This window comes from Dysidea avara, chromosome 1, assembly GCF_963678975.1.
Source record: "Dysidea avara chromosome 1, odDysAvar1.4, whole genome shotgun sequence".
In the NCBI taxonomy this organism is placed as follows: Eukaryota; Metazoa; Porifera; class Demospongiae; order Dictyoceratida; family Dysideidae; genus Dysidea; species Dysidea avara.
Window position 1 is genome coordinate 45799490 of NC_089272.1, and position 13918 is coordinate 45813407.

Here is a 13918-nt window from a genome sequence, read left to right on the forward strand (position 1 = left end):
AATCTGCAAGCATTTGTGTTCGCCTTCTACACTGTACATATATCAAGCAGTAAGTTAGAACAGAGTGAAATATATTAAAAGAGAAGGTATGATAGTAGTGTGTTTCCAGTCAATTCCAATTCTAAATGAACAACACTAGCTGTTCAAGCAGTACAGTGGAGAGTCGATCCACTGAACTAATATAGGAGTAGGTGTGTTGTATAGTTGAATAGTATGTGAAATCAACATCCATTGATTTATATTTATAGCTTTGTTCAACTAGTCTCATAAAGCACGCCCTTTTTCTAACTGAGCAGTCATTTTGGTGTTTGGTTAATCAAACATTCAGATAATTGGGGTTTGGATAATTGACTCTCCACTGTAATTGCAAACAGGCAACCATCCCATTGAGTCAATTGTTCAGATGATAAGATAAATGTAATATGCACTTGCTTGAATTTATATTACTCATATTATGTACGTAAAAACTTTAAACAGGCTGTAGGATCAGGTGTCCTACAGACCTTCAACACTTGCATGTGCTGTAAAGCCTTAACAAATAAATGAAATAATAAATTCATAGAAAAAACACTGCAATAATAATATGTAAGTGAATATTACATACCTCTGACACACAAGTGCAATCACCTGAATCACAATAGTCAACCGCTGCAAAAAATCCATATAACAATGAGATTATACACACATATACAAGTAGAATTATACTGTAGTTCTGGGTGATAATTTAGAAAAAAGTTTTTATACTTAATTAATTTAATGTATGAAGATAATGGTTTTACCTATCAAGAACATATATAGTAAATCTTGTTAAACTACATTATGGTGTGTTAAGTATATCAACAGCAGGTGGATGAAGAAACATGTCACAGTAGTTGGGGCATGCAGCATGAAAACTACCAACAATACAAGCACTACATATAGTACTTCAATAGTGCTAAGACATTGAATACAGTACACCTCATTATCAAGAATGGGCTATCAAGATAAAATTGTAACCTCATTTGCGAAAAAGTACCTCTTTCACAAACAAAACGTGGCCCATATTTTGAAGTTTGAAACTTTCATGACTTAATATCATTGTGTATTGACGTCACCACCTACAGTATTTACTGTATTTCACAAATTTTACACACTACACCAAACCACAATGTAACATCTAAGTTTTACCACACTTTAACATGCAGCTGAGCTTTATATTTACTGATTCTAGAGACTGATCATTTTAATCACATTCATTAAACATGCAATGATTGACTTATTAAACACAAAATTACTACCTAATTTTATGTATCTCAGAAAGCAATTTTTCTTTAGGGTATGCCATCAGATCTACTTAAATAGAGCACGCTATGCACACTCAGTTTGCACACCATGTAGAGACTTCCACTTGTACCCTAAACAAATTCCTACATGTTAAATTATGTTCCTGGTGTAATTGCTTGAAACTCCTCTGAAAAGTTTAGATTTGCCACAGTATAGATGTGTAGTCTAATCATTTGTATAGCTACCCAGTGGTAGTTTTGGTAGTGGCTTTGATCAGTGTGCATCTGATTGTACAACAAGGAGCAGTTTTGAAAAGACTAGTGACCTTCATCTAAACTATGGTGAATCATAAGTACCTACAGGATGTTAAATTTTTAATTACTGTGGTAGAATATAACAAGAATTCAACCAGTAATAACTATGTATTTCATCTCTCTATTAAGACGAAATGCTGTTGTCAAGATATGTAAGGTAATATGAATACATGTATACATACATTGCAGGTGAAACATCCAAACTCCTGTGATTCCTATGTTACTGGTCTTAGTTACATTGATGATTTCTGAAGTTCGTGATCCAGGAATGGTAACAAAATTAAAACCATCACCAGCATTAATTCCTGCTAAAGCTTCAGTTCCGCCAAGTCCATCATCTCCACCAGATATATCACCAGTAGTCCATTGTATTCTCCCATCAGCATATAGGAACATTGCAAATGACCCAACATTGGTGGTAGCCAGTACACTTTGGAAGGTGTTTGTCTAATATCACCAAAGAATAGCATGGAAATGAGTGTGTAGAGATTAAACATACTGATTTAGGTAATATACAATTGTATCACATTTGAATATTATATATTAAAGAACTTTGCATGGTGGATTGAAGCAAAAAGTGTTCTATATATTATTTGCCATACAAGCACAAGTGTTCTATATCCCCCCAAAACACCTTTGCTGTAAAAAAAAAGGCGCGTCCAAGAAACTACAAGTATCTGTAACCCCATGTAAAACAGATAAGCTGTAGAAAAACACTCCATGAAATTAATGGGTAACTGAAAGAGCTGATATATAGAGCGGCTAAGAATCAATGATGTTACTACAACTGACTATGATTACCAAAGAATACCTTGGCTGTAAAACAGGCAAATAAAAGTAACTGGCAACCAAAACAGCTGACATCTGAAGTGGCCAAGAATAAAAGTTAAGTTGATACAACTTACTACAATTATTAACTTGCAACATTGAATCTTAATCATTCAACTGTGTTCTATACATCCGCCCTTGCTACATCCTAAATTAATTCTTTGTAACTCTAATTGGCTGGTAATTTGGCCGCCTTTTTTTTCTTTACTTTGACTATTGAAAAAGGCAGCCAAATTACCAGCCAATTAGAGTTACAAAGAATTAATTTAGGATGTAGCAAGGGCGGATGTATAGAACACAGTTGAATGATTAAGATTCAATGTTGCAAGTTAATAATTGTAGTAAGTTGTATCAACTTAACTTTTATTCTTGGCCACTTCAGATGTCAGCTGTTTTGGTTGCCAGTTACTTTTATTTACCTGTTCTACAGCCAAGGTATTCTTTGGTAATCATAGTCAGTTGTAGTAACATCATTATTAATATTATTCTTGGCCGCTCTAGATATCAGCTCTTTCAGTTACTCATTAATTTCATGGAGTGTTTTTCTACAGCTTATCTGTTTTACATGGGGTTACAGATACTTGTAGTTTCTTGGACGCACCTTTTTTTATAGCAAAGGTGTTTTTGGGGAATATCACTAATTTTTGTCAGTTATATAATTTACAGACCCAATGTTTAAACCATGGGGCTGGAGTGTATGATGAATTCTGCCTTGTAGAGGTGTTGCAACCAAAATCAAATCTGCTGATAGGTGGTGAGCATATAACATACATTCCTATAGTAGCTGTTAATTTTTTATTAGGACAAGGGCCAGTGGAAATTACTGGTCATGCCAAGCAATAATCGCTACAGTCAGGGTTACCAAAGATGTGTGTAAAGTACTTATTTGCAAAGCATGCTTTTCTAGATGATCTTGGGGAATGCCACCATCTTGAAATAGCAACTCTGAGATTGCATCTGGAATCTGAAAGTGTTTTCAGGCAGAGATGTAAATATTCAGCTACATTGTTCAATGATTGTTCTATTAGAGTATTTTTCCTGACTGTTCTATTAGAATATTTATAGCTTGACTGTTCTGTTGGAGTATATCGATCATTCTGTACCTATCAATGAATAAAACCTGCTATGGCCACTGCCATAGTGTCCTGAGGACAACTTGGTTTGCCACTTGTAGAGCTAGACGCTTTGCTAAGGGTTATGCAAGAGATCACAAACATCATACTATTATTTTTATTTCACTACATACAAACACACGCTTACATCATATACAAGCACAAGACGAACACAAAATGTGCAAATACTATACACACATGTTCACAAACATACACCACATATTGGTTGTACTCAAGTTATTATTACATCTCTTGTGAAATGCTCTTGTAGGAGAGATGGTAGTGCCTTTCCTTGGTGTTAAAAAGTTCTTGCAGAAAAGAAAATTGTGTTGTAGATACTGTTTAGTGCCGATTAATTACACATGTCACTCCATAGCTAAGCCATGAGGATACCCAAGCAAGTGTCTTTGGTGTTGCAACCGATGTTCCAGGTTAGTTGCATGTGTGTTTAATTTAAGGTTAAGTTCAGTGCCTGCTTGTTCTTTTACAGGTCTCACTTAATCTTTTGTCGTCATGCAGACATCTGAATGTTGTACAAGCTGTGTGGAACAACCCCAACTCATATACACAATCATTGACAAACCAAGAACCACATGCATATGTACATTCAAGCAATCTGTTACAAAGGTTGAAAGCCACAATACAAGCTCATACATACCGGCAAACCATGAACCTTCCACATTCCAGCAATTTGTTACAAACTTTATTGCACTATGGTATGTGCATAATGATCGATTAATGAAAGCCACAACACAAGCTCCATGGTGCATTAATGGAAATAAATAAGTTCCACCTGACTGACAATTATCATGTGACCTACATTTAGGGGATATCCCTTGGAAAGTCCCTGCGCAGTAACACTTCAAGTGAAAAGTGAACACACTTGATATGCTATTTATATTATTATTGATGGCAGTCCATGTCTTGAGAGGGAAGTATAATATTATTAAACAATAATATACATTAAAGTACGAGTACCGCATTGTAGAGCCATAACCAAGAACAAGTCCCACTTGACTGACAATGATCACGTGGCCTATTTAGGGAAAGTCTCTTGGAAAGTCCCTGTAACACCTCAAGTGAATACACGTGATACGCGGTTTCCATTAATTATTGATGAAAGTCCATGTCTTGAGAGGACTGAATACTACTAAATATTTGTTATATTGTAACTAGATTTCAATGGAGTGGTGAAGCGAACTATAACTGATTTGAAACTAAGATACATACACCTCTTGAAGAAGTCGAATGGCTATTAATGAGTTGCGAGAATACTGATGCGGTACTCAGCTCTTCATGGAGGTTCAGTAATGAAAAGAGGAGTGGAGGTTCAGTAACGAAACGAGGAGTGGAGGTTCAGTAACGAAACGAGGAGTGAAAAAAATGAGGCTAGTGTACAAATTGCCACATCTATTCACACTGATTAACCGCGTGTATGTGATTGGTTTTTAGACTGTCGGACTTCAAATTCACTGAGACCAAGCTGAAAACTTCTGTGATGGTACCAACTTGAGTAGCAGCAAATACCAATATTATCCCACTTGAAATTATCTCATGGATGGGTTGTCAACAAGGTGTTCTCGTACAGACCAAACAGCTTTTAGTATTGGCACTGTAGTGCTTATTTAGAAGTCCCGGAACTAGGTGGAAGAAGTAAGGTAATCTACATGATGCTTGTACAAAATAAAATACTCTTTTCACATTGCATACTGGTCTTTATGTACAGTGAAACCAGGACACTGTATAGTAAGGTCACTGCTGGGCTAACTTGTGAATCCTCAAATGTAATACCTCAAGGGTGTGATGAATTTTCAGGTCCTCAAATTTTGTATTACCTCAAGAGTGTGATGAATTTTCAGTTCCCCAATTCTGTCATTTACGTAAAAAGTGACAGATTTTTAGCTGTATTGTATTTAATGCCCGCCTGTCAATTTTATAGGTACAGGGTACTTGGTCATAGCATGCAGTTCTCTTACTAGCAGTGCTACATATGTAACTTGGCTAGACCTCTAAACTTGGCAACTAAGATCAAGGTTTGAGGGGTAAGTAGACAAAGGAATTTTACAATATTATGTGTGTTCTATAGTTCTCAATTGTCAAGTGTACGTGGACTGTACCAAGTGTATGTGGACTGTAGTAACATCAAGGATGTTGTGGATCTTCAGGTCAGTCTGTGTATACTAAGAAATTTTTGTATTACCTCAAGGGTGTGATGAATTTTCAGATCCTCAAATCTGTCATTTGCATAAAAAGTGACAGATTTTTAGCTGTATTGTATTTATTGCCCTGTCAATTTTACAGGTACAGGGTACTTGGTCACAGCATGCAGTTCTCTCACTAGCAGTACATACATTACTGGACAACTAAGATCAAAGTTCGGGGAGTAAGTTTATATAGACAGAGGAATTATATAATATTATGTGTGTTCTTTAGTTCTCAATTGTCAAGTGTACGTGGACAATGAGGCCTGGTAAGATCTTGGCATTATATCTCAGTTGATTATTATCTTCTGAATTTCCAGGATGAAGAGTACAGTTGTGATGGGACTAACTAACCCATTTTATTGTCAGAATTTTATTGTTAATGTCACAAACAATTAATGTGATATATTTTATTATGTAACATGTGTATTAATTAAGTGACATGCATGATGAAAGCCACAATGGGAGTGACTACTTGCTGTTAGGGTGGGTAATACTATGTAACAAGCTGGCTTGAGCACCACCAGAACACACAAGTTATTTTAATACACCATGTGTGGTGTGGCAACAAGAATGCTTGGAACCCTTCTCTAGTGACGCTACATTCTTGACGCTTTCACACTTTGTTTATAAGACATCTGCCAATTACCAACGCATGCATGAGACGTGGCACTAAATGGAGTTTAAAAGATTTCTGCTTAAAGCACCTTCCCTAGGGAACTTACGGTTCTACATGCTTTTACAACTTGTTTATCAGACATTAGGGCTTATGTCCACATCATGTCTTTAAAAGTTATTGTAGGGTTTAGAGGTTTGATCGAAGAAAATACGCGTATGGACAAACCAGAATTAGATAGTGTCAGTGCTGGATGGACTGCACAAAGAAGGGTAAGTTGGCAGGTATAACGTGACGGTAGGTGTAACATAGGGTAGAGAAAAAAAAGTGAAATATGCGTAAATACGCCTATTCATATTTTAGCGAGGTCGCAAGACAATGATGATGATGACTCTTAAATTTTGTTTTATTGTGTAACCCCATACAAATCTATTGAGAGATATTGGAGTAATATTGCAAAACCGACCCTACACGTAAATAACTCACAGTAGTGGCCGCGCGTCTTTTATATGGGCGTGCGCTTTGTAGTTTCTTGACCACGCGACTCACTACCGTGAGTCTTGATTGGACAGTTATAGAACACTTTAATAGACCACAGTTCTATATCAGGTAGCTATAGAACTGCCAGGCCTATTTTGCAGGCTGATAGCCTATGTACTTTGAGTGAGTAATCGCTCATTCTGGCCAGTAGTACAACCAATCAAACAAGCCTGATAGCCTGACTGCTCTGGCTGACCAGTCAACCCAACCAGTAAGAGCAAAACCATTGGATTTAATTTATAGACAGACTGAATACAGACTTTAAAAATGAATACAGACTTTGGTGGCTGAATACAGACTTTAAAAATGTTAAAATTTGACTTTTAGTCTGCCTCCTGCTTGTCAGACTGCTCGCCTGACCACAGTTAGTCTGGTGTTATTGACCTCCATTTAGGAATCTATATATAAGCACCATGAAAAAGAGTCTGTTCCGTCTAGAAATTAAGGGTTTATGCCACCGTCACTGAAAAAAATCTAATTGCAGCATTTCCAATTAAATAAATCATTGGTGCACAACTACAGAGTTGAAATGAAAGCAGCATTAATTCTTTTTGAATCAGGGTGTATAAACAAGGGACAATTTTATAGTTAACATTTGTCTCTAATACTGTATATGCCTGTAGAAATATCATCTCCATAGTTGAGCCTAAAATCAATTGCCTATAGACAGTAACTCAGTGGAATTGCCAAAGTACCATTGTTGTGATTAGATTCTTTGGTATTTGTGATGTAAGCTGCAGTAGAATTGCACATTCCTAGGTACAAGCCCACATCCTTAGCTACTAAGTCACTGGTATTGTGGCTGTTCATTGTTCATTTTATTTAATTTTTACTTACAGATGAAAATTTTAATTTAAATCTGCTTACTAGTAAAAGTTTATAATTTCAATGAGGAGTTTCAAGGACATTCTACTGTATGTGTGTTTTATTAGAAGTCCTCAAAAATGTATGCTCTATTAGAGTATTACCAAAATTACGTTGAACTAGTATATCAAACATTATAAATTTAAAAATGAAGTAGGGATCCAAGCGATAAAAAGTAGTGAAACAAGAGATGAACAATGGTAGCTATTACAGTGTAGCTCAGTGGGAAATACCTACTTTGGCATGGTATAACAATTATTTTGTGTTCAATGCCAAAGTAGGGATTTTCCACTTAGCTATGCTGTAGTAGCTACCATTGTTCATCTCTTGTTTCACTACTTTTATCACTTGTGTCCTGCTTCATTTTTAAATTTATAATATTTTTAATAAACTAGTTTGTTTAGTTTTTTTGTTAAAGCATATAGCTAGCTATAAACATGTGACTGTTCTATTAGGGCGACTGCTGTATTAGAGTATCTCGAGTCATGTGTGCTTGCCCAAAAGGGGTGTGGTCATCGTGTTTTCAATTGATTATTAGACTAGAGTATCTCGAATCAGCCTACCAACTTGAAGGTTTGTGGTCACAAATACAGCATAAAAGGGGTGTGTCATCGTGGTCTCAATCGATAGATTGATAATACGTACTAGAATAAAGAATGGGCGTGATCTTGTGACCTATCGTGGAGTACCGGAACCTCCGTACAGTAGTGTAGTCTAAGTGCCTTAAATAATTTTGTGGTGTCTATTATAATGCTGGTTAAAGAAAGTGTTGATACACGCCTTGATATGGTTTCATTGGATGAAGAAGACAAGTAGCCTGATTGAAGATAAAAGAAAAGACAAGGCGTACAAGGAGTACACTTGTCGGAACCCCAAAAGGCACATCCCACTGGTAAGTTTGTTGTTGTGGGGTAAAATGGTGACCGTGTGCTGCTTCGTTTAGGCTCTAGGCTTGCAACTGTGGTCAGGCAGTGAGTGAGTGAGTGAGGCAAAATTTCAAGGTTTGGAGGTCTTTTAAAAATTCTATATCTGGCTGCCAGTAAGCATTTTCTTATTTTTAATGCTACATTTGATGTTAGATGGACTAATATTATTCCGTAAAGGTGATTTTCGTCACATAAGAAGTTTCTAAGCTGGTTTTTAAAGGCAGTATTTTTGGCGGTACGTGTCACTTTTGATGCAAACTGTACTGTTTGATAAAACATGCAATACAATACATTTACAAGTCTGTCATCAGTAATCATCATTGCATTTGTATAGATACATAGGAAGAAAAGTGAGTAAAAATGTGTTCTAAAGTCAGTTTTGTAGGGCAAAAGTATCAAGTGTTCTATTGCAAAAACCTACAAGTATGTGATGTACTGAACTAACTTACTTTGTAGTACCAATACTTTTATCTTTCAGTACAATTCCTTTGTGATAGTATTTTAAAATTTCCTAACATAGAACATATACATTGTTTTGCTCTTAAATGTGCACACATGGTTTTATAGAATACCATGCATGCCTTAAAGCAGATAGCAACATGTCTATATCGCAAGTTACCTTGCACAGAATCTTAGTCTGTTGCAAGCCACCCTGCTTAGATTTTAGATACAGAAATAGTCACCCTATAGAGAGTTCTGCTACAATCCAGTCACCATGTAGATAGTTCAGCTACTGTACAATCTAGTCACCATGTAGAGAGTTCAGCTAGATGTAGAGAGTTCAGCTGCAAAAAATTCACTCTGTAGAGAGTTCAGCTACGTTAGAAGTCACCCTGTAGAGAGCTCTGCTACAATCTACCTGTAGTCACCATGTAGATAGTTCAGTTACAAACAAATCACCTTGCAGAGAGTTCAGCTACAAACAATTCACCCAGTAGATAATTCATTACATAAAAGTCTCCATGTAAAGAGTTCAGTTACAACAAGTCACCCTTAAAATACATTAGAAGTCTCCTTGTAGAGAGTTCAACTACAAACAAATCAACCTGTAGAGATTTCAGTTGCATTAGAAGTCATCCTGTCAGGAGGTCAACTTCAAACAAGTCACCCTGTAAAGAGATCAGCTACAAAGCCACAAACAAGTTATCTTGTAGAGATTTCTGCTGCAAGCCAGCCAACCTGAAGGAGAGAGTGTGTTAATACAGTATTAATTTTTTTAATTGCATGGTTATAAGCACAACGTCAGAGGAAATTCAGCTCTTGATCTCTTCCTGCTTTCTGTAGTAAAGAAAAAGACAGTTAAGTAAAGGAAGCGCCAAAGTTTGCCACAAATACAAACAGCGGTGATATCTGTACCAAAACAGCCAAGCTGTGAATAAAGGGTGCAGGCCTAGAAAAAAAGCCAGGTGAAAAAGATGTGAAATTCAAGGTGGTAGCCAAGAAATGGCTGTGGTGGTATATAGGTTAATAGCAAAAAACTTTAATGGAAGTTCCAAAGCTGGCTACAGGCCAGCTTTGGTATATACAAATAGGTACAAGTCTATTGTGCATTTTGAGCTTCCAATTATTCTTTCTGGCAATTCTTTTAAATTTACCAATTATTCCCAAAATTATTACTGGAATTTGTGCAAAAACTTGCATATTAGTGAGAGTTTTTATACAAATGACTGCTATATTAGAATTATGCACTGGTAGTTGATTGCTCTATTAGAGTAAGTGACTGCTCTATTAGAATATCTCGATTTTTTCAACCGTTATTATGCTAGCACTGTTTCAGTGTTGCATCCAAAAGATTTTTACATTATACTAGAAGAAAAACTTATAATTTTGCACTAATTATTCCTAGAACCCATCCAATTATCTGGAACATTCCTAAATTCTTTCAACTACATGTACCTATTATTCCTGAAATTATTCCAGCATGATAGACGTGTCCCTATATACAAATACAAAATAAAGTGATATCTATAGTCTATACCAAAACAACCAAGCTGTGAAAAAGGATGCAGCTTCTGGGTAAAAAAAGATGTGAAATACAAGGTGGCAGCCAAGAAATGGCTGTGATGGTTGGTTCAATTCAACTGAAGGAAAAGGCAACACAAATTCACCTGAATTGTGCTATTAAATATTTGCCATTGACCTACCATCATAGCCATTTGTTGGCTAACACCTTGGATTTTACATATTTTATCACCCTGTCATTTTTGGGGGCTGCATCCTTTTTCACAGCTTGGCTGTTTTGGTATAGATTATTAATTTCATGCCAGCCAAATTGCATATTTCATATTACTCAATATAATGTAATTGAACCACATTAAATTGAATTTTACTACAGATTAGACTACAACAAGTTTGATACTGAAATTTGATTGGCTGAAAATGTGGTCTCTAAATCCCATAGTGTCACGCTCATGTCCGATAGATGTCACGCTCTGAGGTTATATGAAACACGATAATTACATGTCTGTAACATTGGAAATGCATGGGTATTTAAATGGCTAGTAACAGCCGTGCTGGGAGGTATAACAGGCTTTTTTGTACTAATCAACACTACATTTCTTGTTTACAAGCAGCTGTCAAGGCAAAACAACAGCAACAATGAGTTGTAATAGTCCAGTACTTCGAGACATAGCACGTGCCTGTAACATTGGCAATGCATGAGTATTTACATGAGTAGCAACAGCCACGCTGAGGTCTTGCCATGTAGGGAGGTATAGAGCACTTGTTTATAGTACTTAGCGATACATTTCTCATTTACAAGCAACTGTCAACTCAAAATACACTAACGAGTTGTAGTTTAAATAAGTTAGACACCAAGAACTAGGGACCCGCCGATTATGCTGGCATAATAATGAGCATAATAGGTGCCTGGAAGCATTGAGCATAATGCTAGCATAATAGGGAGAAAATTTGTGCAATGCTATAAATTCTTGCTTATCAAAATGCATATCCGACAAAAAGATCGATATACTCTAATAGAACAGTCAGTAACTCTAATAAAATTATCAGGTAGCTGACTGTTCTATTAGAGTATATCGATCTTTTCTGTGATATGCATTTTGACAAGCAAGGATTTACAGTCTGTGCTTCAACCACTTACTGCTTTTCCATAAAGTGCAAAATTATTAGAAAAACATGGGAACTGAGGTAAAAATATTGAGCATAATTTGAGCATAATAGGTAAATATTGAGCATTAATTTAAACATAATAGGTAAATTTTTGAGCAGTGCAGCATAGCATAATAGGTAAAATAATGAGCATAATCGGCGGGTCCCTACCAAGAACCACTGGTTTCTACGGGATTTAGAAAACCCTCAGGTCTTTAGTAGCACCCTCACTTCACTCAGGCGCTACAGCCCAGGGCCTTCAACTTTTCTAAATCCCGTAGAACCCTGGCTCTTGACGTCTAACTATTATAAATGGAATTAAACAATAACTACAGGATCTAATTTGTTTAACATAGTTACTTTAATGTTATGGTTGAACTTTTAACAACAGCTTTTACGTACATACAGCGTAATTACTTCTTATACTCTTATTGCTTAATAGCTACACATGCAACCTTATGTACATATATACATAGGTGTAATTTACTAGCATACTGTACTTACCTTTTGAAAGTTCTGATAGTAGTATCCAACTTTATACCACGTAGCAATTAAAATACTCCATACTGTCACATTCTGATACATAGGAAAAGCTGATCTTATCTCACTATTTGCTCTAGACAGCAAACTTGGTTCAACACTTTGCCGATAAAAAACTTGGCCACTTCCTCTGATGTCAACAGCAGCCCAGAATGGTGCAATGATTTTTTCATCTCCTCTCAATGGAAACTGAAGTGGAGTTTGCACATAATAGTGGCTGTCAAAGCTAAGAACTCCATTTTCATTTATCTAAGTGCAAGATAATTGTTTACAACATAAAATGTATAAACTTACAGTAATCTATAGTTAAAAGATTTGAAATAAACAATTTTATGGTTTATATAAATTTGTAAGACTTTACTATGTCATGCAGTTTTGTGAATCCGGATACTTTCTGGCCAGTATTAAATACATCTAATCAAATTTATCCAAAAGACATCACATCACACTACTGCTGTGGGTAATAATACAGTAATACTTATTATTTCTACGTAAGTAGTTTGTTGATTGCTTACGGGTGACCACAAAACATACCATGAATGATAAAAGCATTAACCTGGCACAAAATATTAAATGGTACGGTCGTACCATTAAAGTAGGGATCACGATGAATGTTTTGCACGCCACCCAAAATTCTGCCTTTAAAAATCATCCTACAGACATTTTACATGGTGAAAGTCACCTTTACAGAATAGTACTAGTATAGTACATAATCGCAAAAACTCCAATTTTAGTTTCACTGCTTCACTCAATGCCTGACCACAGTCGCAAGCCTAGAGTCCAAATGAAGTAGCGCACGGTCACCGTTTTACGACACAACAACAAACTCACCAGTGGAATGTGCCTTTTGGGGTTCCGACAAGTGTACACCCTGTGCGCCTTGTCTTTCCTTTTATCTTCAATCAGGTTGGTTGTCTTCTTCTTCAAGCATCGAAACCATACCGAGGCATTATTTTTTTGTATCAACACTTTTCTGTAGACACCTCAAAATTATTCTAGAAAGCACTTATGCTGCTGAAAGAATGGGGCGCTTATAATTTCAAGTGTTGCACGTGAAAAACATTAAGGCTGCTGAGTTATCACTTCGACTTTTGCCAACACCTGGACTGCAATCGACGAAGAGATTTGAGACGAACTGATACTCGACGGCTTACTCCTCTGAACACACTGACTCAGTGTCAGACAGCGAGATCAGCGAGTGATTTATGTGATTGGATAGTACTCAAGTGGAAATTGTATTATGTTAGTTGAGACTAAGCTCCAGACAACTGAAAGGGCCTGTTCATTCGAACAACTTCCAGCCAGGGTGAATAGAACGTGGATCATTGCACTGAGACAGGTCATAGATCTGAGCACCACTGCTACTACGATCAAAGGTAAGCTATGCACACTGGGCCTATGTGCTTCCAATTTTGGCACAGTATGTACATGTACTTTAATAAGCTGTAACTAGCTAGCTGTGATACAGCAAAAAAACTAAACAAACTAGTATTTTAAAAATTTGTTAATTTAAAAATGAAGTAAGGATCTATGCAATAAAAGTAGTGAAACAAGAGATGAATGATGGTATTACAGCATAGTTTGATGGGAAAGTCCCTACTTTGGC

At 36.3% G+C, this 13918-nt stretch overlaps 1 protein-coding gene across 1 annotated transcript in view; it reads right to left on the bottom strand.

Moving 5' to 3' along the window:
* LOC136265747 (uncharacterized) overlaps positions 1 to 13918 on the bottom strand; it is a 212528-nt gene that overhangs the window by 162137 nt on the left and 36473 nt on the right. The window contains exons 5-7 of the mRNA XM_066060660.1: positions 12277 to 12561; positions 1760 to 2024; positions 605 to 648 (exon numbers count right to left, since the gene is read on the bottom strand). Coding sequence (XP_065916732.1) covers positions 605 to 648; positions 1760 to 2024; positions 12277 to 12561 — 594 coding nt within the window. The remainder of the gene's footprint in view (positions 1 to 604; positions 649 to 1759; positions 2025 to 12276; positions 12562 to 13918) is intronic.